At 40.3% G+C, this 25333-nt stretch overlaps 3 protein-coding genes across 5 annotated transcripts; all 3 read right to left on the reverse strand.

The window, feature by feature from the left end:
* Positions 1–38: 38 nt before the first annotated feature.
* LOC121176681 (serine/threonine-protein kinase/endoribonuclease IRE1) lies at positions 39–2724 on the reverse strand. 2 transcript variants are annotated; one of them, XM_041030712.1, is made up of 6 exons: positions 2084–2724; positions 1806–1969; positions 1493–1713; positions 652–775; positions 444–544; positions 39–278 (listed from the first exon to the last, which is right to left on the reverse strand). In XM_041030712.1, the coding sequence occupies exons 1-6, from the start codon at positions 2616–2618 to the stop codon at positions 62–64; spliced, it is 1362 nt and encodes a 453-aa protein (XP_040886646.1). In that variant the 5' UTR covers positions 2619–2724; the 3' UTR covers positions 39–61. The 2 variants fall into 2 exon arrangements, with proteins under 2 accessions (XP_040886646.1, XP_040886645.1); XM_041030711.1 differs by having other exon boundaries at positions 652–778.
* A 1572-nt stretch (positions 2725–4296) lies between these two features.
* lgi2a (leucine-rich repeat LGI family, member 2a) lies at positions 4297–10133 on the reverse strand. The gene is made up of 8 exons (XM_041031869.1): positions 9196–10133; positions 8866–8937; positions 7736–7807; positions 7206–7277; positions 6896–6967; positions 6604–6773; positions 6233–6397; positions 4297–6136 (listed from the first exon to the last, which is right to left on the reverse strand). The coding sequence occupies exons 1-8, from the start codon at positions 9372–9374 to the stop codon at positions 5319–5321; spliced, it is 1620 nt and encodes a 539-aa protein (XP_040887803.1). The 5' UTR covers positions 9375–10133; the 3' UTR covers positions 4297–5318.
* A 350-nt stretch (positions 10134–10483) lies between these two features.
* On the reverse strand, positions 10484–21775 carry sepsecs (Sep (O-phosphoserine) tRNA:Sec (selenocysteine) tRNA synthase). Of its 2 annotated transcripts, XM_041031848.1 has the most exons (13): positions 21659–21775; positions 20574–20689; positions 20337–20491; positions 19907–20025; positions 19387–19545; positions 19023–19176; positions 18754–18856; positions 18417–18546; positions 17880–17971; positions 15956–16049; positions 15684–15774; positions 12662–12957; positions 10484–11028 (listed from the first exon to the last, which is right to left on the reverse strand). In XM_041031848.1, the coding sequence occupies exons 2-12, from the start codon at positions 20685–20687 to the stop codon at positions 12702–12704; spliced, it is 1467 nt and encodes a 488-aa protein (XP_040887782.1). In that variant the 5' UTR covers positions 20688–20689; positions 21659–21775; the 3' UTR covers positions 10484–11028; positions 12662–12701. The 2 variants fall into 2 exon arrangements, with proteins under 2 accessions (XP_040887782.1, XP_040887781.1); XM_041031847.1 differs by lacking the exon at positions 10484–11028 and having other exon boundaries at positions 12360–12957.
* Between the last annotated feature and the right edge of the window lie 3558 nt (positions 21776–25333).

Raw genomic sequence — 25333 nt, forward strand, 5'->3', positions numbered from 1 at the left:
ACTATTATATTGGAATTGAATCTGTCCATTTTGAAATTATTTATCCTTTTTGAATCCAACTTCACTTCAAGTCAACGGGTTGAGACTCTTGAACTGGGACACTCAGACTCTCCTCGTGGCTTGTGGACCACACAGAGCCTGTAGCAAGTTTTTTTATTTGAAACAGTTTCTTCAGCGGAGTCTCTGAATTCCACCCTTGGCTCTTTGCAAAAGTGTAAACACAGCCAAAGAGATCAGGAAATATCACCATAACATCAACGTTGGCTATATCCTCGGCACTGCAAACAGAAATACAATTTTAAAAAATCCTTGCATGGATGCTTGAAATCCCCAATGTTCCCAAGACCAGGACTTGTGAGAAGATATGTCTTATGGTGTTGAGAGTGAGTTTATTCATGTGTGACCTATAAGACCTTCACAATTTTTAACTCAGTTTAACTTACCGGTGCTCATAGCAGTTTCGTATGAAGCGAAGTAATCCTGGTATGTTTTCTGGGTAGGGTTTCTTCTTGTCTTCCTCTTTCTGGACCAACTCCTTTGGAAACTATGAGAACAAACATTATTTACAGTTATAGTTAGTGATAAAGTGGAATACAAACCAGTGGGGTTCCAAATAAAGACTACAAAATGAATTTGTTAAGTTACAATCACCGTATTTTTCCACTGATTGTGGGATCCATCCCCGGCATATTTTTCCAGTGAAGAAATTAATTCTTGGTCAGGATTTCGGGATGCCATGTCTTTCCTGTTTCCAACCCTTCTCAAGTATTCCATTTTTCTGAAAGAAGATTATAGAATTATGAGGCATGCTTGACAAGAAACAAAAATCTTAAACCTTTTTGTCATTTCATATTGATAAAAAAATGGTGGTACAGACGTGCTTGGAAAATGTTTGAGAAATAACAGAAACTGAAGAAAAAGTAACATCAAAAGACCACAGCAGACTTTAGGTAAGTTATTTCACTGAGAAGCCCTGTTAGTTGCATGGCTCCACAAATCAGCTAGGTTAGTGCACCACTTTGATCTAGACTGAAATATCTCAACAACTATTTGATGGATAGCTATGATATTTTATACAAATAATTCAAAGGAAGTAACCTAATGACCTTGACCTTTTCTGTAGTGGTATAAAATCAATTTCTTAATTTGTTAATTTGTCCAATACTGTGGTTTACGACCAAAGACATGCAGAACTAATAACATGTACATCAACCTCAGCCATAGTTTGTTTCCAGCTCTTCTAATTTAGAAACACAAGCATACTGACATGCTAAACTAAGATGGTGACTACAGCAGACCTGCTTGACATTTGCATGTTACCATGGTGATATTATCCTTTAGCTGGAAGCACTACTATACCTGAGTACAGTCTCAGAGAGCATGGGGCATACATAGACTTTTCAGGCTTGTTACCTTTATGCCAACTCCAAAGTATAAAAATAACAGCAAATCATCTGAATTAACCTGAATTAACTGGCAAATGAGATTCTACCTTTCACTGTCCCATAAGAAGGGATGACTCAAGCATTCTTCCACTTTAGGTCTGCTCTTTGGTTCTTCATCAATCATCCACTCGATGAGATCCTTTGCCACCACATCTTGAACATGGTCCAAAGTGTACTTCCCTTCATGAATGTTGTACTCACATTCATAGGGTTTACCAAATGGATGGTGTCCTCCAGAGAGGATATAATATAGCAGCATCCCTGCCACCTTAAGAACATATTAGAGAACATATTAGTAGAACATAAAGAAACATTTTTTCACCAAGTCATCAGTTAAGTTTGTGCTGCTGGAAAACTGACCTGTATATCACTTTTTGACGTGTATGGTATGTCAGCGTCTCCTTCTAAAGTCTCCTTGGCCATCCAGCATTTCGTTCCTGCACAGGCTGTGCGCAAAGTTGTTTGACCTTTGAGTAACCGTCTGCTTATGCCAAAATCAGCTAATTTTACTATCCCATTAACATCTGCAGAACAAATCATGTAGGCAAATAAAAATATGTATTATAATCAGAAATGAAGTATTTGTTGCTTTTTTTTCCTGAATTTCATTATTTCAGTACATTTCTAACTTGTCTTACCTATCAAAACATTTTGTGGTTTCAGATCTCGGTGGAGAATTTGAGAATTCTGACAATGAAGCACCCTTAAACTTTTAAGAACCTGACGGATAACTTCTTTCAGTCGCAGACGACCGTAATTATTCCTGATACATTCCTCCAAAGTGTATTCACAAAGCTGAATACACAGATATCCAAAGTTCTCATCCTCTGCAGCGTCAACATATCGTACAATAAACTCATTATGAAGCTTTGAAAGTCGCAGAATTCCCTCTTCATTCTTGAGCACTTGAGAGCTAGTCTTGGACATTCTCTTGATAGCAACTTCAGTGCCATCATCCCTCAGGCCCAAGAAGACTTCAGCACCATTGCTTCCCTTCGCTATGCGGAATTCAGCATCATTTACATAACTAATGCTCCCTACTCTGGTAACTTCTGATGACTGCAGCCTCTCTAATTTCTCCCTCCACCTCTTGCTGTTTTTTTGCCACTTTGGTTTTAATGATGACTTATTGGCATCGAAGTGAAATGGCTTTACATGTGAAGCTGATTCCATAACAGGAACTGTTGCTGGATCAGGTGAATAACACAAAATGTCCTCATTTGGGTCTTCATGCTTTTTTGATGTCTTCTTCCTTTTCCTCTTCTGTTTCTTCTTTGTTTTTCCTCTCCATGCTAAGCGTTGGAAGAACATAGCTACCCTGCTCACCACCTCCCTAACTCTGACTAGAACTACATTTAAAACATTTGTTATCTTTCTAATTTCCATCCTAATTAGTTGTTAGCGACTGATCACACCTGTGGGAAGACAAAATAATATTGCTGTTACAACATTTGATGCAATTTTAAACCTTTGACAAGCAGTCAAAAAGCTATTATTAGAGCTATCAATAGAGCTTAAAAATTCATTACATTTACAGTGGCCTCAGAACATATTTAAAATTAAATTTACGACAAAAAAATGTACAACTATAAGGTATTTACAGAGAAAAGTAGCAACAGGTAACTTAGATGTGACCTGCTCATACAGGAAGTATGCCACATCATGCCCTCACTGAGACGATGAACTTCCTCATTCAGGCAAGGTATATTTCCATGCTGACATGTTTCTACCTAACCCTGACTTTCGTGAGCTAACCCCAACCACTTATTTGTGCTATCACCTTTTTTGTTAGAACATGTTTGTACGCAGGTACATGTCTAATGTCATGTACCTGCATACCACCTCGTTTGTTAGAACACGTTCGTACGCTGGTACATGTCAAACGTCATGTACCTGCGTACTACCTCGTTTGTTAGAACACATTCTTTACAATGACCACAAAAAACATAAGAGTCGATTATTTTACTAAACAAATTTAATGTTATATAGTTAGATAGAGAAATTACCTTACAGTGTCGTACGAGGAAGTTAACGTACGAGTCTCTGACTTCTTTGTGTTCCCAGATGCCTCGGTTGTGACTACGTGGCAAAAACACGTCCCTTCCTGCAACATCCCATTTCTAAAACGAAACCTACGGCATTTGTTGTACTTCATAACTTAACAGATAATGCAGAGCGGAACTGAACCCTAAGGAGGTTCACATTTTACTTTTCACTATAACAATATGGGCAGAAAAAACTTTGATTGATATGGTTTCACAATCCTTATGATCAGTGACACAAAACACATCACACAATTGTGTTTTCACACATTTACTTTGATACACAACTGATTAACCTTATAGTATATATAGAGAATAACATTCATTATGCTTAAAACAAAATCATAGAAAAGAATCTGCATTTTGTAAAGCTTGCATATTCCACTGTTTTTTTTTTCATTTGCAATACCATTCACTTAATGAGTAGAAGCACTTTTAGACTTCTGAGTTTGTTAGGTTCATCTAAAAAGAATTTTGCAAACACCCTTTTTTAAAAATGTCATGCTCTTGCAAGCTGTGATAACATTTTTTTTTTTTTTTTAAATAAGTGCAAGGATCCATTCAGACTTTTGTGTGACAAACAGGTAGAGGCATTGCCGTCCTTGTTTTATGAACATTTTGTAGCTTGTGAGTCAACATTCAGTATTTTCAAAGAACAGAAAGACAGACTGGAAAAGTCTCTCAACTTGAGCAGATATATTTACATAAATTTTGCTTCCTTCGTTTTTGGACAAATTATGTCCTCTGTCAAAGTTATTTATTTAAGTCCACTGACTTCAGCTGTGAGGAGCCTTTTTTTAAATGATAACCTAAAACAAAAGTAACATTCAATCAGTAGTCCAATAACTGTTGGTATGTTTTCACATTTTTAAGTAGGTTTCATTTCCCTGACATCACCCAAACACAGGTCCATTCCACTAAGTGGATAAAAAGGGCTTCTATCTCTTTTTCCACTTAAAGTACCACTGAGCTATATGGGTTTGTAACCGGGGATTTTCTTTTCATATACATTTGTCGAAGAAGGTGTTGGCTATATCCAGTCCTGAGTAGTTCACCTACTCATACAAAAAAAAACACACTTCTTTTTTTTTACTGTATGCAATATAATCTATAGCACCTACAGTAACATTTTCTGCTAAACAACTACATTCTAAGGACTGTGATCTCAGCTATGATAGTTAAAGGTTTGTGCTTTCAAGACATTCCCTGTATGAAAAAAGCAAAGGGGTGTGATCCTTAATCACGGCCAGAGGGAGGCACTGTGGGTCTATCAGAACCCAGAAGGCAACATCCTGTACTTGACCACAGGGTATGAGGACATGAGGTACGTGGCAACCAAACCTGTTATATCCTCAGCTGCCCCAAATATGAATAAAACAAATCTTTCTCTCAGGTCCTGGTTTACTTTTTTTGGGGGTATAAAACACAACAGATATTAAATGGAAATCTATACATCCAAATAGATCAAATTATATTAAAATATTTTCCAGGAATGTCAGCTGGATTTTCAGGATACCACCTGCTTTGTACAATTGACAAACCCTACTGATTTTTACCCTCGGTCTCTATGAAACACTAGTATCTCTGAAAGTCTGAGAGGCCATGAGGACAGGTAAGATGACAAGGCCATTGAGAAATAGTCAAGACACCTTAAGAAACTCAAAGGATTCAAAGCACTACTCAACCCAGCTCTTATTTGTGACAGAAAACTACGTAGGAATTGATATTTAATAGTTCAAAAAGTTTGTTCTGGTCTGTTATTTCCCCTTCACAAATCTATCACTTTAGTGGAAGACGTTCGATTGCGGGAGGGGCAATAAGGCACAGCCCCTCACAAGCTCAAGTCAATGATGATGTGCTCAAAGATCTGTGTGTTTCCCTTGAAGCTAGAGGCAAAGATGAAGTCCCTGCGGTCAGTGGAGACCACAGTGAAGGAGCGCGGTGCCTGGATGTACACCTCCTTGAAGCGGTCAAAGAGTTTCTTGTCATCGTCCCACAGGTAGATCTGTGAGAAGGTGTAGTCACTTCCCAGGGCCAGGTAGTAACGTTCTTTGAAAAAGAACGGCTGCAGAATCATGGAACCTCGTGAAGGCAAGGCCTGGATCTCTGCAAATTGTTTGGCACCCCAACGTAGAACTTTGGAGTCTCCAATATAGCGTGTCATAGCCAGGTAGAGTTCCCCCTTGATCCGGAAGTGCTTCACCGCAACTACATCCTCCATGTTGGGGATCTCACCCTGCAGGACAAACTTCTGGTTGCTCCGGCTCCACTGGTAGATCACAGGCACCTGTGACCGGCTTGCCAAGATAAGGTGGGCCTTCCCATCCAAGTCCAAGAACTCTGCATCTGTGTCGCGGTACCACTCGTGCAGTGACTGGTATGAATAAAAACCTTTATCGTTCCATTTGTAGAGGGTGGACAGGCCCGCCTTCGAGCTGTCAGCAATCACAAAGAACCAGTCAGAGCCAATCTGAAACGCTTCAATGTCATTGGGTTTGGAGATCTTGGACACCTCAATGTCCTGGAACTTGCTGAACCTGCTTTGGTCCTCATCAAACCTGTAGATGTGGGAACCACCAAAGAGCTGTGCCACAATGACAAAGACCTGGTTCTGGATGACAACTGACTTGCACCCCACAATGGACTGACCTGAAAGGCAATAAAAATTAAGTAAATGGGCTGATAGCATGAGTGAAAAACTCAACCAGGGTATCCTGAGACAGTTTGTGAAAGGCACCGTCCTACCTGTGATGTTATCATAAGTCCTGAAGTTCATTTCTATGTGGTCCCATTGGAAAACCATGCAGCTCTCTACACTGGGAGCAGCAATAGCCACATAGACATCATTCTTATAGCTGAATGTGTCAACAGAGAGAGACTCCGACGCCACGGACTGATGGAGGACGAAATCTGTGAAAAGGGGCACCATGAATTGAATTTTTCCACAAATGAACAAATTCTTAAAAGCAACATTGGCCACATTAATAGAAAAAAAATGAGAAACACACTTCTGCCTTTTCTGTGGACTGCTTGCTGTGCACTATGTGAGTCAGAGCTAAGTTGGCTGATACTGATGCCAGTTAGACTAGAGACCAGCTGGCTCAGGTGTTTCTCACCCGTTGAGATGCACTCATTGTGCAGGCTGGTCATATCATTGAGGCGCTTGTCCTTCATGTCCTCCGGTCCAGCACACACGACATCCGACACTGTGGCGTTGGTGTTCTTCAGCCACGTCATCAGCCACTTGGCACGGCAGTCGCACTCAAAGGCATTGCCTCGCAGGTCCCTGCAGAAGGGAAGAACTGCACGTCATCGCTGAGAAACAAAACAGACAAGCTACAAGTACCACAGAAGAATAAAAGGAAAAAGGATTTACACTGGACGGAGGTTAAATTCTGACTAACTTACAGCTCTATCAGTGAGTCCAGGTCAGTGAAGACGTCCCTAGGCAGGGCTTTAATGTTGTTGTTTGCCAAAGACCTAGAAACAGCAGCAATAAATCAATACAGCAAAAGCTAACTATGTAAGGTAATCATAATTCCTTTTCAGGAAAATGGGTCAAGATAAGATTTACATGTCGTGTGCAGAGGTAAAAGTAATATTTAAATGTCTGGATGGTCAACATAAAAACTGAATAAATTTCAACACAATTATTCTGGATTAAAAATCACCTTAAGCAGATAAATATTATACTTATTTAACAGTCTTTGAAACATACAAGTGAGTCAAGTCCCTGAGTCCTCTGAAGGCATACTTGGATGTGGTCTCTATCTTATTACTCTCAATGAACCTGCAGAAGACAAAAAATAGAGTGAATTATGTGATCAGTCTGGAGTATGTCACATCTTAGCAGTACAGTTTGCATTACAAACATTTTTCCAAAATGTTTGTAATGCAAACAACTGTACTGCTACAAATTTGAAATATGTTTTCTGGAAATTAGATGTTGACAAATGAGGAAAGATCATTTTCTTAAAACCACTAGAGGGCGTACAGATGATAGCTTACTGTCTCATTCACTCTATGAAAGACCAACATCAACCACATCAACATTAACTTCATGCCCATAACAACACTGCTAGGACACTTTTTCAGTTAGATTAGTGTGCACTTTTATCTAGCTACAGCTGATTAGATTAATAGAATAAACATGTGTAGCCATTTTATTTAGTTATTACACTAATTTACTGAATGTCTTTGCATTAAACTGATACAAATAATAATAATAATAGTAACAGAAGTACTTACAGGTACTCAAGATGTGGAAGGCCTGAGAATGCATCGTCCCTTATAGTTGTTAGGGAGTTGGAATTCAAAAGCCTGTAATGAACAATAAAATACACATTAACAGATGCTGGCTGTCAACATTATGTATTGTTTTATGCCTTTGTATAAAAAATTGAGCAGATTAAATTTCTCAGATTGTGATTTATCTTATTTAACAAACAAAACAACATATTTAACAAACAAAACATAGCAACTATATCATTTAATTCTTTTTTTGCCTTTTTCCCTTCTATCACCATTTCTATGACCATTTTGTCAAGAAAAAAACATCACACAAATGAAAAACACACTGATGAACAGTGTTCTTTATCACACAAAGACATTAACTACAGATACTTATATTGTACTAAGACATAACCCCTCATAACACATGCAAAAGACTATTATCTAGTGCAAATTGTCAATTTCTTCATAGGGGACAGTAACAAGCCACCAAAAAGAAATACTAACTAAATTAAATGAAATTCTAACAGCAGCTGTGCTCAGTCCACTGGATGTAAATCAGTGTGCCATCAGTTTTGGTTACATGCTCTACATGTGCCACGCCTTTGTTTATGCTGACATCACAGCTATCTCTACAGTAGACTGATGGGCTCTGGTAAGTACAGTATTGTGTGGGACTGCACTTAAAGCTCAAGACTTGATTTTCATTATTTATTTCCAGGTGTCCAACCCTTTTAAAAAGCTCTTCCTGCAAATAGCGTTAACATGCACTGAACAGACTTTAAAAGGTGCATTACTGTATCTGTATTACAACAGAAAGTTAGTTACTGGACATATGTGTGCTTCAATAGCATAAAAGCCTTAATGATAATTAATTAATGCTACTGTATGCCAGGACAGTTAATTGTTCATGTGTAATGAGTGTTTTGCTGTGTGCCTTGCAGCTTTGGATGGTCAGATCTCTGCCTCTGTTAGGCTGTACACAGTCTGGTCTCATTAAATATGTGATTAAATCACCAATTTGAAATATGTTTTGAAATCAATCTGTCTGCAGAGTTATGAGTCAGTAGGAGCCTTTGCTGCGAGTTAAGGGTGACCCATGAAATCTTGTAACACAGAGGTATTAGAGGCAGTAGAAGTGTTCTTACAGTAGCTGGAGGGATGGCATGTGAGAAAACATAGCCTCTTTGACCTCAGTGAAAGTCCCATTGACGATACTCCTGAGAGGAAGAAGAAGAAACCATAAACATGAAGCCACCAAGGGAAATTAAATGCTGAAAAGTGATGAGCTGGAGAAGGCAGAGAGGAAACAGGACTGCATTGGCTTTCAGCCTTAGCTCTTAATTAATATGGTGCACATTATAAGCCAGGGGCAACTGGAAAGAAACTTCATGTGCCTAAATTGCAGCATTTAATACAGGCACACATTGTCTAAGTATGTATTATTTGGTAAAAGAGGACACAGGGAGGCTACTCACAAAGAATTGATGTCGTTGGGGGTAATCCTGGGGACATAGGAGGACCCGACGCATATGATAGATTCCTTGGAGCAGCTGCATGTTGAAGGACATCGGAAACCCTTCTTCAGATGACCCGGCTGAGACAGACAGCACAGCGACACAGAAAGCAGTGCCCAAATCTTGAGAGTTGGCGGCATCTTTCTTGCCGGGCTTGCATGTGTGAGGTTTGCTGAGAGCACCGATCGAGGCAGCGCGCGTTTCCACCCTGCACCATGAAATGCTGCACTGGCTCCCTGACATCAGCAAATCAGCTGCAGCTCCCCTCCGTCCACTTTAATTATTTATTAAGCCAGAGCTCCACTCTGTGGATAACTGTTAGTTAAACAACCATGCGCCAGACAAGGAAAAAAAAAAGGCATTATTATGTTGCCACAGCCGATCTGGTAACCTGTATATTTCATACACGGTGAATGTTGCTTTCAAAGAGGCGCGTCAAAGCAAGAAAACGAGGCTATTGTTAATAAAGGTGGCATTTATAGAAATGTAGTTTCAGTATATGCGTATATGCGCAGATGCACCGCATGTAGCAGGTAGTGAATTTCTAGATTTCAACAATAAATGTACAATGTCCTCAGACATACGCACATCTACATTTTGTTTCCTATTTTATTATTATTTTTTAAATATAATTAGAAACACATTTCTTTCTTTTTTCTGGTCGCCTTTCTCAACATGGCTTTGTTCAACAGATTTATGACTAAATACATCAAATAAAAGTCTCTCGACTCGAGCCAGTTTGACTGAGATGCTAGGAAGTGATATGTTGTTACATAGGACATTTTTACATACAGTAAGCTATACAGTACTGTACCCCTCCTCCATACAGAAGCTCTGAGAGGCGCATAACTGCAGCACCATGGACAGCGCCTCAGTGGTGGACCACGCAGAGCTGCTCAGCTGATAGAGCCTTAAAAACTAAATACATTGGCTATCTGAGAGGTTGTATACGTAGACTATATATATACAACACATAAATAAAACATACATGTAAGAGAGCTTTCAAAGGAATCTCAGACATAATACTAACATAGCATATACACTTAAGCTATAAAAGAAAGTTAGAAGAAAGAATCCAATTCAAGTAACAGTTACAGTCAGTCCTGATTCAGACCTGACTGTGACAGTTTCATAGATAACTGACAAAGCACTGACTTTATAATACTGGAAGAACAAAAGAACAAGTATTAATAAAGAAATCCACCCTGCCTCTGTCCCCAGGCCTTTAAAACAAAGTTAGCAAGCTTGCACACATCGACCATCCCATCAGCAACGATTCCTGCTTTTAACCAGAATATTTCAGGGCTTTGTCAGGTAGTTTCATAAACTGTACACCTTCTGGTGCCAGGCCTCTCATCTGTGGCCCTGTTTGCGACACTCCGGCTCTCCATCATCTCTGAACTTTACCTGGCTGCTGCTTAGAGCCAGGAGTGAAGGGGCCATTTGTTAAGCAGCAACATCCCTGGGGTACTTAGCCTTATGATTGAGTGTGTGGAGTGCAGATTCAGGAGGAATATTTTTTTAAAGGCAGTCTATTTTGGTGGTGAGAGATGAAGGAAAACAAGAGGCAGCAAGAATCTTAAACCACTGAGAAAACACTTTAATTATCAAACTGATTATTTGATTGCGTAACCGTGTAAGTTTCTCAGTGGTAGCCTTTTTTTGATTTACACACTGCAGCAGACTTGATCAGTAAAGAGGGATCCTTTAAAACTGTCCTGCAGAAAAAAAGTGGGCCTGACTATCCTCACAGCATCTCTGCAACATCAGCAAAAGATGTGGAAAGCAGCAAACTGATGACAGAGAATGGAGAGAGAAGAGAAAGAACAAAGTTAAAGCAGCTTTTAAATCATGCACTGGACAGGAAAACATCTGCTTCATTCATAGTTCTGCACATGAAGAGGGAACCACATCTGTTCCTGTAAAACCAAATGTACTGTTCCACAGACAGCTGATTGTGGAAGCCACCTCTGCTTTTCAGGGTGCTGCACTATACCAGCTCTGTGACAGTGCACAGTGTTTTTCCACTATATTCTGTTAATGGTTCAGTACAGCTTGGGAACAGTGAAAGTCTGCTGATACAGCACGCTTATCTATCTGAGTCCAGCCCACTTTCAAAGGCTGCTGGGCAGATTGGTTCCGCTGTTGCTATTGCTAATGCATTTGAAAAACCAACATGTGCTGACTGTGGGCACTGCTGTACCCAAACACACCTGGGCCCTGCACAGATGCAGCAGCCATGGCAGGCTCTGCCTCCAGTTCTGATCCATATGTGACTGTTTCAGCTTCAAAACACACAGCGGCATCTACTTCACATGCCCCAAGAAATCAACCTTGATAATCCACAGCAGATGAAGGGGAGGGCACAGGAGGAACTTGGATAGTACAGTATCGAAATATAGATTAGTCATCAGTCAGAGAGGCTTTAGTAGGAGTCTATTTTTGTGCCTTAGGGCACTACCTGCCCTGTTTCCTAATGACTGAGATTGGAGAGCAGTGGGAATAAGACAAGAGACACAGGAAACCCTCTGAAATGTGCAAATATGGAGACTTGTGTGATTAAAGATCAATTTCTGACTGAAAAAAAAAAAAAACCTACACTGCATAACAGTAAAACACAGTACAGCAGTTGACTACACATTTCTTATATTGCTAATGTTACACACAGCACAGTACAGTGAATATCTCCTTCACTAAATACACTAGAGATCTGTTTGGCGCCCTTCATTGATTATCTGTTACTTGCTATCTGTTACCAAGCCTGAAAATTAATGAGCTAATCCAATATACAAGGTTCAGTTGGAGTTAATGGCTCAACAGCACTTGCATCACATTACAACACACAGCAGAAGACATAGCGTAACATACACGTTAAAGCTGTACTGTTTTATGTAAAGCTTTAAGTATTCCAAACACAGAATGCAGATAAAGAATGAACAGACTGTGTCTGCCATTAGCAAAGAAAGAAGAGGGATGGCTTTAGTTTATAGAACATTTCATCCAATAACTGCACTGTGGAGGCTTCAGATGCTTTAATGAGGAAAAATGACACAAGAAGCAAAGAACACTGGAAACGATAGATTCATAATCTATTTTGAGTTCAAAATCCATAATAAATTAAAGCATTTCTGACATCTTTGCAGACGCTTTGATCTAACTTTAGATCAGTGGCATATAACCATATGCTCCTGAGATGCATTTGTATGCAGATTATGTCTTTACATTATCTACTAATTAGCACACCTTCACAGAGGAGCGAATTAATCAGCGACTTCCGCTTGTGTCATTTTTTTGTTTGTAATGAACACCTGCACGCAGTTTCATCACCAGCTGTCGGTGCTGAGCTCATGTCTTTGACCTTATTACAGCGTCTGGATTGATAATCCATCAGCAAGTGCCGTTCAAAACATACATACCCGCTTCAAATCAGGTCAGAAGTACGCGCAGGCTGCACAGGTCCGTGAAAATCACTTTGTCTCTTCTCCTGTAGCGTCCTCCTGGTTTGGTGAAAGGACCGGGGAAGGACTTTTAGCAGCATTTAACTCTTTCTTCAGAGTCTTCAGGCACTTGTCGAGCCGTTTCATGCACAGTGTTACATCTTCTCGAGTGATGCCAACAGCCGAGGCGGCGTTGAGGTAAGGGCAGGGGTACGCCTCCGAGTGTGACATAAAGCCGTGGAACGTGTGCCCGCTTATGGTCTGCTCCTTGCCCAGAGGTATTACCCTAGAAACATGGGTGAAAAACAAGGATGATGTGGTACAGTAAACAATTTTTTTAATATGTTGGGAAACAAAAGTAGAATTAACTATTTTAATTTTTTGACCTGGCCAAAACTAGGGCAAATCACTCGATAAACTAATGTTTAAAGTAAATAATTTAGACTTTTACAGAATTGATAAATTATTTCTGATGATGGCCGTACACTGATGGCAATATTCACCAGAGAAGTCAAATTACCATAATATTTGTATTATTTACTCAATATAACAATGCAAAACGAAGCAAACTTGCTGTTTTACTGAGAAAATATCACTTTAAATCTAAATCACAGCTCTGCCTGGTTAATGTAACACTTGAGGAAAACTTTAAAGTGGTATTTAAACAAATTCTCATTGAACATCTTTTCTCAAATATACAGAAAACACTAGCACAAATGTTGCAATGTAACATATAGTGTATTAAAAATAATTCAATTTCAGGATTTAACTGCTTAATGTGTAAAATTAAACCAGAAATAACTGATTTTTTTGGCAGCAGCAAAAACTAGCTATCAACACAACACTGACACATCATCATCCTTCAAAGTTCTCTTCTGGATACATTTTAAAGTGTGTAAAAATACACTATGATTAACATTTTGTTTAACGTGGTTTTTCCACACGAGTTAAAACTCTGAAAAGGGGCTGGAAGCACATCAACACTTACTTAGATTGAAAAGTCGGAGAGATTCAGCCATACATGTCTGAGCCTCAGTCAAACTGACTGGCAAGTTCGCTCTGTGCTGGAGGTTTCAGGTTTCTTTTACCCCACCCCGCAAGTTGATGCAAATAATTCCTTAGGTACGTGACGAATGAAACTCAGACTGTTTCAATTTTTTTTTTTTTAAGATGTCAGTGATAGACTGAGGTACCAAGGTGGAAATACTCAGCCACGGTGTTGACTACTCATATCACTTATGCCTTGTATCATATAAAAACACCATAAGAACATGTTAAAAACTTCATTTTCATTGAGTGGATATGGAAAACGTTTGCAAACTATCACACATCAGCCACGCACAGACAACATTAGCATTCATTAGGAGTCGTGTTCCTGACTGATTCACATTAGTTCAGTATTCAGCCTCCTTTGAGTTCTGTTCTGGTCTCTGCCAACTCCTGAGGGAGATCTCTGGCTCTTTAGCTGCTAACTACAAGCAACCGCTTTCACACACAAATAGTCATGGGATGCATTGTTGATATTAAATATTGATTATAGCAGCTTTAAAGAGGAAGTTTCTTCAATGAAGCTCCTTCTCGGCTGACTCGATGCCTTCCGATCTGGGCAGATAACCTTTTCTGCCAAAGACTTTGAAAACATATATTAATTGTGTCAAACCAGTTTCTCAGATTCTTAAAAGAGAGGAAAGCTTCAGGAAAGGAAGGAAAGCTTCATTCAGCACAATAAATTTCTTCCCAAACCTGCCAGTTTTTAAAAAGCAGAGAGGAGAGACCTGAGGCAGCACCGCATTATCAACATACTGCAACTTTAAAGTGTTTCAGAGGTGGATTTAAAGTGAAAAAAAAAACTAGCAAACTTTTTAAACTGTAGTTGATTTCAAACCATCGAGCTGTGCAACAGTGTAAATAATACCTATGCCTCTGAAATCTGGCAGGGTTTCAGCACTGTCAGCACAGTTTAGACTCACTTAAATGTGAAATCAATTACTATCTAGTTATTAGGACGACGTGCATGAGAGAGACTACTAAGGTAGAGAAATGCATTGTAATAAGATGTAGATCACTGTTAATCTGATTTTCGGGCTAAGAGAACAGCTTATAGATGATGTGGAAAAAGCCAGCTCCCTCTAACAGTATTCATGGTTAGCACTGAGAACGCATCACGTCATAGGAGTGCATCACACACGGCTACAAATTAAATCTAAAGATTAATGTTTGTCATTGAAGCAAAAAAACTTTGGAGGTCAGCGCCTCTCATTTCGTATGCTACTGAGACACAAGGATAAAAGACCTGAGCAGGCGCCACACTCTGACCTTGGAGAAATGCTCGTTTGGAAGAAAGCAAGAAAGGAAAGCGGAACGTGACGAGGCTTCGTCGATGCTTTCATAACAAAATTGAGCCATGAGTGCATTCAAATCTGTACAACTCAAAACAATCATGACAGAATGACCCAAATAAATCATTCATTCGGGATATTTAAAATATTTATATGGGCTCCCATGCTTGGTCAAAATCTGCTAGAGGGAAAAACACAGAGACAAATGACCTCCCCAACTCGGAATTGGATGCAAATCCTCGTCCCTCCTGCTAAGAAAAAAACACGACCAGTGGGCGCGAGCACATGGCCGTCAATGCTGCCTCAGAGTTCGTGCCTGCTGTGGAGACGGCATCGCACTGTGGATGGTAATGGAAACATCCTGATAAATTAGGAGGCAGCCCTGATAGGAAGGGCTGTCTAATCATCTAAAGTAGCTTCCGCTCCACCCTGTTCAGATCTATCTGCCTGATTACCGACATCCACCGCCCGTTCTGTTTGGCAAAGCACGGCTCATGCCCTTGCGTTTGAGTACACTAACAAAAATGTTTTTGACTTTAGTGACACGTCAGCTCACTTCCAAGCTTCATCCCCACCCCCAACACACACACACATACACTCAGCTCAGCACCCTCGTCTTCCCTCCCGTCCCCACGTTTCCATTTGTGGCCAGGCCCTTTTAAAGTTTTCATACCTGGCTCCTGACACTTGCCGGGTAAACAGCATGGAGCCCAGTTGAGTCACTGCCTTGTCATTCTCAGTCTGGAGGCCATCCAGAGACATGGCTGGAGGAGAGAGATGCCACACCCAACACACACACACATGCACACACACAATTACTCCACTTAATATCTAAGATTAAAGAAATGTAGATTGAGAAATATAGCCTTTGATACTAGAAAAACCCCCAAATAAACCAAAATATATGGCAAACTATACAGTCTGTGGCCTGTTCACTGAGCTTACCCAGTGAAATGGGGTTATGTGGGGTGTGAAGCAGTCTCTCCCCGTGTGCAGAGGCCAGACTCTTCAGCTCCTGAGCCAGGAACAAATAGATCTCCTGCAGGTCACGAAGACACAGAAAAAAAAAAAAAGACACAGAATAAGACAAGGAGCAAGGGCCATACAAAAGAACTATAAATAGCAACACACTGCCACAGCCTTATTTTAGCAGCAGGAGCAGCAGCAGCCTTGGTTTTATTGCTTATCAAGCAAATCAACCCACAAGCAGGCCGGGTCCATGTCCAAACCCCTCCCCTTCCCCCTTCTCTCTTTCCCCTGCCTGCCTGTGTGCGTTTCCCACTAAGCTCAAGCACAGGCAGTGTGTCAACTTCCTCTCCGTCTCTGGCCAGGATCATTTCTCACATCACACATCCACCTCTGGGATCAATTAGAGAGGCAGGAGGGGATGAACACATGCTTTTAACTTAAGATTTTAGCATCCACATGTTTAGAGTATGCTGACAAGGTATCTTTAGTTCTGAGAATCAAAGCAGCCTGTGGAAGGCTGAACAAGGAAGACAGAGTTTTGAACAAAGATGTGATGAGACCAGGCTTGGAGGGGAAGCTGCACAACAACAAATCGCAGTGTTTTTGTTGCTGGTTATTGGCGCCAGATTCCCCAGTGAAGCCTCACACGGTGCTCTCTGCAACACTGGGTGTGTTTGTGTGCGTCTGTGTTTGCGTACTCTGCTGACTCATACTTTCCTAATTTGAAAACATCAAGAAGGAAAATATTTTCTCTGTCATGAATCAAACACAAACAGCCCTTCAACGATGTCAAGTGTCTCTAAGTGTCCCTTGTTCTCTAATAACAATGGCCGAATTTATTATTCCAAGAGGAGGGGTGCTACTGGTGGAGAGTGTGCATGGCTACGACTCTGCAGACAATCAGTGTATGTGTGTGTGTGTGTCTGAGTGTGTGATGACTAAATGCCATCCTTAGCAAAAACACATATTATGTGCTAGTTCTTTTCAATATCGAGACATTTTCTAAACTGGCTACACAAGGCTGTAAATGAACTTCAAAAGATTAAATGTTTGAATTATTTAAAGCTTCTGACCTCGGGAGGGATGTGAGGAAATCACTCAGTTCTCCACACACTAAGGAAAACGGGTTGTGTACATTAATTATGCACGATGTGGACCATGAGAAATCAATAAGCCTTGATGGCGTCAGGTCATGCGAGAGGCCAGAGAAATTTCCTAGATATTTATTTCTGCTATGGAGTCAATTCTGGGCTAATGGCATTTTGGGTATTGTATGCCATCCCGTAAGAGTGTCATTTTTAGATACGAGCACTTTAGGTAGAGTCTAATTTGTGATTACATTTCCATTTGAAGAAAAAAATTCCCCTCTCCAGCATCTTAAACTAAAGTCCTGTATTTCTAAGCTCTGAGCATCTAGAGGAACAGATACAGTCCAGTACATTTACAGTACATTTATGGTACAGCAGTTCAGAGGTGTGAGAATGCTGCAGTGCCCACCATTTAAAGAGGGGGATGCTGCATTGTGAGCAACTCTGCTTTAAAGCAGGGAGCCACCAGGGGATGTTTTCTGAAACTTCTGGATCAATTTTATCTTGCTACAGCGTATTCCTCCCTCTACAAAGCTCACCGCTTGTTCGAGCTGAAAGTCTCACTCCTCGGTCGGACTGCAGGTAAAGCAAAGCTCTGCGCGCACACACACAGCCATAACATGTGATCCACTGCAATTCAATACAACTTATGTAAGCTGCTCTTTGCCGTCTTCAGGGGAAAGATGTCGACACAGCACGCATAGAAAGATCCTCAGTGACCCTAATGCATGACTGACATTGCATCCAGCACATATCTCACCCTACCTCAAGTATATGTTGAGCTTTATAAAGTGATGTGTGCACGCTCTCACCTTTCTTTCTGACAGGAGTTTCTTGTAGCCGTTGGCTCCCAGAGTGAGAAGGGTAATGAGGACGTCGAGGGAGGGCGAGGCTGATGCTCGACCTGGACACAGAAGGCCAGGAAGTGACTTTGTTCAGCAGTTATAGAAACTAGACAGTCTGCTACGAACAAACCTAATTATAGGTTTCACATTAACTTTCTAACAACAATAAAATAAGCATCATAGGCTGTGAAGGTGAAACATCTTGTATATCAACAAAATGAGTATCAACAAAAATGTGTCTGTAGCACTGAATATCAGAAACTGTTAAGAATCTGGCTTCTGACCAAATAGCTCTGTTCAATTTGTCAAATTGGCACCGGTATCAAACATTTTCAATCAATACTACAACCACTGACTACGATGAGGGAAAACTGCTTTTCAGTAACACTGAGAGGGAATGAAAACAGAGAGATATATGTGTTTAAACATATTAAACACACACACACAAATCTGTATGAACATGCATATGCAAAACTGCATACACAGAAATCCACATCCACTCACCTGGGTACATCTTACTAATCTCTTGTATGAAGGACTCATCAAAACCTGCGATTATGGCGCCACCTACTGGAACCATAAAGTTCTTGTCCAAGCTCTGCACAAAGGCATCGATCCTTCCTACGCGGGCCCCCTGATCAAAGACAGGCGAAGAAAGGTTTCACTAACCACCGTGTCTGTCACCAGTGTGAAACGTACATACGAGGACAGTGAAGAGGCTTATGCAGGATATATTTGTGTTCAGGGATGAATTCCAGTTCAAACTGCAGTTACAAGTGAATACAAGCACAGGTATTCAACTACTTCAAAAATAGATGGACCGAGGATGAATGCTACCTACCTGTTGTATCAAGTGCATGCATTTGGACGACTGTACGCCGTATGCATTGTTAACTATGTGCGGAATGCTATACTTGGCGCATAGAGTGGCGAGCTCCTCAAGCCTTCAAGACAAGAAAACAAGGCCAAATTAAACCGCTTGAATCACCTTTATTTGGACACAAAATCACACATTTAAGTCATTTCCTTTAAATACGTACTGATAAACTTGATGTAATTCTACTGTGACATCTAGAAGAGCCTAAGTGCGTGAATAAAAGCTTATGTTACCTGTCGGGGACTCGCGGGGCAAAGCAGGACGTTGTTGAATGAACACACAGGACGTTCTCGGCTCCAAGCTCCTTGATCTTGCGCTCGACTGCTTCCAAGTTCGTCCGCAGCTCATCGCCTTCAAGAACATTCTCCACCACCACAGGTTCAAAGCCTGATAAAACAGTCAATTATGAGCAAGAGACAGCAAAAGGTCTTGGGTGTGATTGTGTGTGTTTCTGTGAGGAAGAAACACTTTTCTGACGAGCACAGGGATGATAGATTTTTCCCCAACAATACTGAAGCTTTCTCTTTTGTCATATTTCAAACACCAGTCTTGTCCATGAAAAGGACGCAAGTGTAACACAACATTGGGCCATCTCACCTGCTGTGATCATGGCTTTGAAACAGGACTTCTGGTCAATGCGAGGCCAAATGATGTAGCGAGCCTTGGGCCTCCGATGGCGAAGGGTCAGGAAGCACAGAGTCAAGCTCATTCCCGTTGCCATGGGAACTACAAAGCAGCTTGCCACACTCCGCACACCTGTTATCCAGAAGAAACACAGCACACTTATTTTTGCTTCAGTTTCCCCCATGTCTTCTTTAAAAAAGACTTAAACCTAAGACTTAAAACCTTAAATGCAGTGTTGGATTGAGGGAAATGTAGGATTCTGTGTTTCTGAAGTTTTTGATCTTTGATTTTTGGCTCTTTTGAATCCACTTTCTGGAAGTGCAATATGGCCCCTTAAGATTTATAAATTTTTTCTGCTCCTAGTCAAATCACATCTTTTTTCAACAGTTTCATAGCTGAATCATAACAAAAGAAATCAAACATCATTTAGCATCATTATTAAATGTTCTTGCACAGTTTAATACTCTTTGTTTGGCTGATAAGATATGCACACCTGCAAGCCTCAAGATGTCCAACACAACCGAGTTGGTCAGCTTGTTTAGCAAACTGGATCCTGCAGCTTTGGGCTGAATAGCAGCGATGTCACCTGACCGACCTATGCCATGGATCAACCTACACAAAACAGCTGAATGTCACAACAGGAACCGTTAAACAACTTCCTAAACTTTGTGAGGAGTGCAAATCTGATATTTGACGGGTCATTAGTGACGATTTGACAAAAAGCTTAAAAATAAACATGTTTCAGTAACATGTTGAGTAGAACCCTATAAGGCTTAAAGCTAATATATAAGCTTATAAGTATAAACACATATTGAAAATAGTTTGGCTGTTTGTTAGAGGAAACATTTATATTTCTATATTGGATACAGCATGATGCAGAGTGACTTTATGCAAATATAAGGAAGTCAATATCAAACTTGAACCTGTAATGTCGTCTTGCAACAAGGCTGGACGCCACCCGGCCTTCCCTCTCCCCCACTCCACAGTTGCCGAGGAAGTTATTGCTGTCCATCACAGCCAGTTCATTCAGGAAGAGCTCGATGGTGCTCTCACTCCATCCTTCCTCTGGACACTTCCCCTGCAACACACACACAATGTGAAATGTGGATGTGTCTGCAGTGACCCTTAGGTGACCTGAAGTCAGCTGTTGACCTCTTTACCTGCTCCAGTAAGTGTCTGATGAGCTGCTCATGGCCACGACGCGCCTGAGACCCCTGTCGAATGTAGGAGGGTGACACTATCTTCTCACTCAGGGTGAAGTTTTCACTGTTCATCTCTGTCAAACACAGAGCTTCATGTTAAAATTGACAATTCTCAAACACTTCCGGCACAGCTAGTACTACGGGCTGGTTTAAACATTTCTGAATGCAGTTTCTAGAGTTTAACCCAGAATGGAGCCAAAAACAAAAAAAACATCCTGAAACGGGTGGTGCAATTGATGTGGAGAATGATTTCTTTGCACACTTTGGGTCCCGTAATACCGATCAATCATGGTCTGAATGCCACAGACAATCAGAGCATTATCAGAGTGCTATCAGCCACCAGATCTGAAAGCAACACAACACCTCTGTGATGTGCCAGAACAGGACATTGGCAGCATGAACGTGCAGCTGATAAATCTACAGAAATGATGTGATGCAATCATTTCAACACGGAGCAGGGAGGGATGTTTCCAACATCTTGTGGAATCTATTCCATAAAGAACCGAAGCTGTGCAGAGAGCAAAGGGAGCAACTGCCCAGTATTAGTATGCTGTTCCTAATATGGTTTTTATTATTGGTTTGTGTGTGTTGACCCGTATTTAAGAAACGGTTTTTATTTTAAACCATGCATTTGAGTGCGACTTTGATGCCACATGCCACCGACGTGTGAAGTATTTCTGATTCACTGCAGGTAAAACTGTAAATGGCCTGGAAAGTGTCAGTCTCAGTGAGGATAAATAAAATCAGATATAATGCGTGCTCCTGTGACACCTGCCAAGTTTTTGGCTTCTGTCTGCGATCACGGGACATCAAAGAGAAGCACATATTCAGGTTATAGCAGTGTTAAACATCTCCCTCCATCTCCCACAAGCTGCTAATCAAACGCTGCTCTTGTAAATGGCAGTTAACTGTTGCCTCACGTTGTTTATCTTAGGAACAAGGCTGCTAGCAGCTCGGCTAAGCTAATGTTTTCACGCGAAGAAGAAGACCGTGCGGTTATAAAGGGTCTGTTTAAGCAGAAGACAGTTGGTGTATCTTCTTACCTTTCCCTCGTCTTTCTAACCGTCAAACCGACTCCAAACTATTCACAGGTGTGAAGACAAGCAGCGGGAGCAGGGGCAGACAGCATGGAGGCAGAGAATCAGCAACCACACTTCCGTAGATAGTCACATGACCTTGAAATGCTGGTCATGTGACCCTCTATGTATTCGAGCCAATCGTGTCGCACACGAGAAGAAATCAGTCAAATTCACCGTTAAATTAATAGTTTTCTGGATTTTTTTCTTTTTAAATAATCCATCTTCATTTTAATTTATTATTTTATCTATTTTTAAAAATGTTAAATCATTTTTATGTTGCCGAAAAAAATTATTAGAACTAGGAGGTATTGATATTTTATAAATTTCAGCAGACACAAATGGCATAAATAGTTAATAAATAAATAAATAAATAAATCCCACATGAAAAATAGTTGAACACATTTTAATATATTTTATATTTGGGACTGATAAATATATAAATATAAAAGACAAAAAAAAACGGGTGTACATAAATTAATTAGCTTATATTTTGAAGCTATTTTGTTTCATGAATAAGTTGGTATTAAAACTGTTAAACCTAAAATGGCATTTAGTCAGAAATCCACACTTCCACAAGGAAAGCAAGATTTTTTTTTTTTTTTTTAGCACATTTCAACATGACAATGCAAAATGCATAAAGACAAAATGTAAAAGCAACATAAGATATAGAGGTATATGTTTCCTGAAGAAAAAGCAACACACACACACACACACACACACACACACACACACACACACACACACACACACACACACACACAAAACCCTTACCTTAATCTAAACCTAATACTAACCTGAACCTTTAAATCAAGTGTGTTAGACCTCACAAGTTTAATGGGCTCCCAGCAACAAATACAAGAACATGAATACCATCATTAAAATACTAAACCCAAAGTATTTAAAGTAAAAACATTATGCAGAGTGGCTGATTTCAGAGTGTTCTATTATTTTCAAAATGTGCTTCAAAAAGAATTTTTTACAGTAAAAAATAAAATAAAATACTAACTCCAGCTGTCAAATAGTAGTAGCAGCGTAGTAAGAATGTAAACTTTAAAGTAGAATAAAATGGAAATACAGAACTCAACTGTCCTGGAGTACAATACTTGAGTAATTGTATTTAGTTACAGAGTATTTTTCAGAAAGAAAAAAAAGATGTGCAGCTTAAATTATCATTTGCACTATTTTGTTATCAGATTGCTTAAAGCAACATTAAATTTGAGCACTGAAATAAGATTCTGTGAGAAAATAGAACTGGGCATCAATAACAGTATTGATATTTCATGACGTGTATGCTGTGTGTGTATGTGTGATCATATTAGTGTCACACTGACTGTTTTGCATTGCATCAGGAAATGAGGTGGTACACAAAGTGAAAGAAAAGCTTAGCAACATATCTTGTCAGAAGTGCAGTTCTCTGGAAGTATTAATTTAGACAACATAATTGTGGAGCATAAGAGTGCATAAGAGTACACAACAGTAACATAACCATGTGATTCTTTTGAAATTCAGCGGAAAATATTGTGAAATGAATCAGAGCCAAACATTGTGAGATGATTTCTGTGAATATGTGAGCAAAGATGAAATCAGAACACAAAAGAGCACAAGACAATACACTTTGCGCAACACATCGCAGTGTAAGCATTTAGCTCCATGGAGAACTTGAAGGAAAAAAAAAAATCTTGAGGATGTCTTTTTTGCAGCGAAGGGGAGAGAAAGATGGCAATTTGATGGCATAGCAGGGCTTTCAACTCAACAGCTATGCCAACATCTTGCCTTCCTTCCTGGACCCAAGTTCAAATACTGTTTGGATGGTTTTCACAGCTCTTTCTCAAATTCGGGCTTGTCTTCATCCAGGAGCTGATCCGAGGGGGGAATAAAAGAAAAATCCGAATACGGTTCTGCATGTTGAAGACATGTTAGAGTTGTAAAACGTGGAATGGAAACATCGAGCCAATCAAACTTCACGATGATCCAGCGGATTTGTGCGCAATGAAAGATCATTCCAGCTCCTATGAAGTAACTTCAAAACACACTGAAATAATAAATCAATTAGGCATAAAAAAGAAATGGCAAAGCGCAGGTATGGTCACGTAAATAGGGTTCCACCTTACAGCAGGGCCAGGATACAGAACTACCGCGAGAAAGCAGGCAAATTTAGTGAAAGGTGATAAAATAACAGCAGGCCCACTCCTTACCGCCTGCCTTTGCCCCACAGATTTATCATCACATCTACCTGTTGAGGTGCGTCAAACAAGATTTCCCATATCCAGCTCGCCGCTCGGTCATTGTCCTAGATCCATGTGTCTTGGTATCAGGCGTCGGCAGAATAAAAGTAGGCTGGGGTTGGAAGAGATAAGTCTGCCTTCCACCGCCCACTTCTGTCGTAGTTTACAGCACAGTAGGTGTGTTTTGGGGTTGGCTGGGCAGCTCCAGCGTGGCTTCCTGCACCTTTGGGCGCTGACGAGGAGTCTCCAATTGGCCTAATTAAAAAAGGGACACTGTCTTTGTCCAAACCTGTCAGGAATGAAGAATGTCGCCCCCCCGACCATCTCAATCATAGAATTATGTAACAACTTTGAAAATGTGTTCTTTCTTTTAGCCCAGAAGTATATCTTAGTAGTCTACAAAATACTAACCTATCACTACGAGGACATTATAGAAATATAAGTAACTATAAATGACCACTGAAGGTACTGTTGTGTAATCACCCACAGAAATATTATTTAAAATCGACCATCTTCTTGTTTTTCATCACCATGAAAATTGTCCACGCACAGACTAAATAGGCGACTTCCATAAAAGCCAGAATGTGAAGTCCCGGTTTACCAGGAATCTGACTTGCTGATCCAAACACAAAATAAACCATGACTACTGGATCTGGTTCATTAATGAATCACACAGAATGATTCAAAAACCGTCTAGACCAGAAAACGGTGCCTGTGCAGGACAGGAAACATGCCTTTATGACAGAATTCTTTCTGACCCTTAATTTTATTTATTTATTTTTTTCTTCTCCTCCATGCAAACAGTGGGTAGATGTTAAGTGTCGCTCATTGCCCAGCAGATTTTTTTCCCCTTACGGAAGATTATCACTGAATTACAGCTGTTGAACATAACCGACTCATGACGATGAACAGTCACCAGCCAGAAGAAATAACATCTGTGCCCTTCCACCAGAGACGGAGACTAACCACATTTACTCAGTCACCCTGAAACGATCTGAGGTCCTCCAGCTGAACTTGATCATTTCCTTCTTTACTACTTTATACTTTAGGTACTTTAGTACTTTAACTTTAGGTAGGAGGGGCTTATCACATTAAGATTTTTAGTTATTTATATATATATTTAAAAAATCAAAAACAGAACGCCATCTTACACATCCAGCTGTGGCCTCTTGTCATGTTTCAGAAGTCTATGAGCTGGAGTATGGAGTATAACATGAACTAAACATAACCTGCTCTCTGCTGCACTGATATAAAGATGTGCTACATCTCTGATTCTTCCGTTTCAGTTTTTGGGAAACATTTGTCTGCAGTCACAGATCAGACTGTTTTAGGAATGTTCACAAATCACAATGCCCTCGTGGCAGAAGACATTCAGAGTATGAATTTAAGCTGATGTACAAAACATAATTATTTT

Source organism: Toxotes jaculatrix, chromosome 23 (assembly GCF_017976425.1).
Source record: "Toxotes jaculatrix isolate fToxJac2 chromosome 23, fToxJac2.pri, whole genome shotgun sequence".
NCBI lineage: Eukaryota > Metazoa > Chordata > Actinopteri > Toxotidae > Toxotes > Toxotes jaculatrix.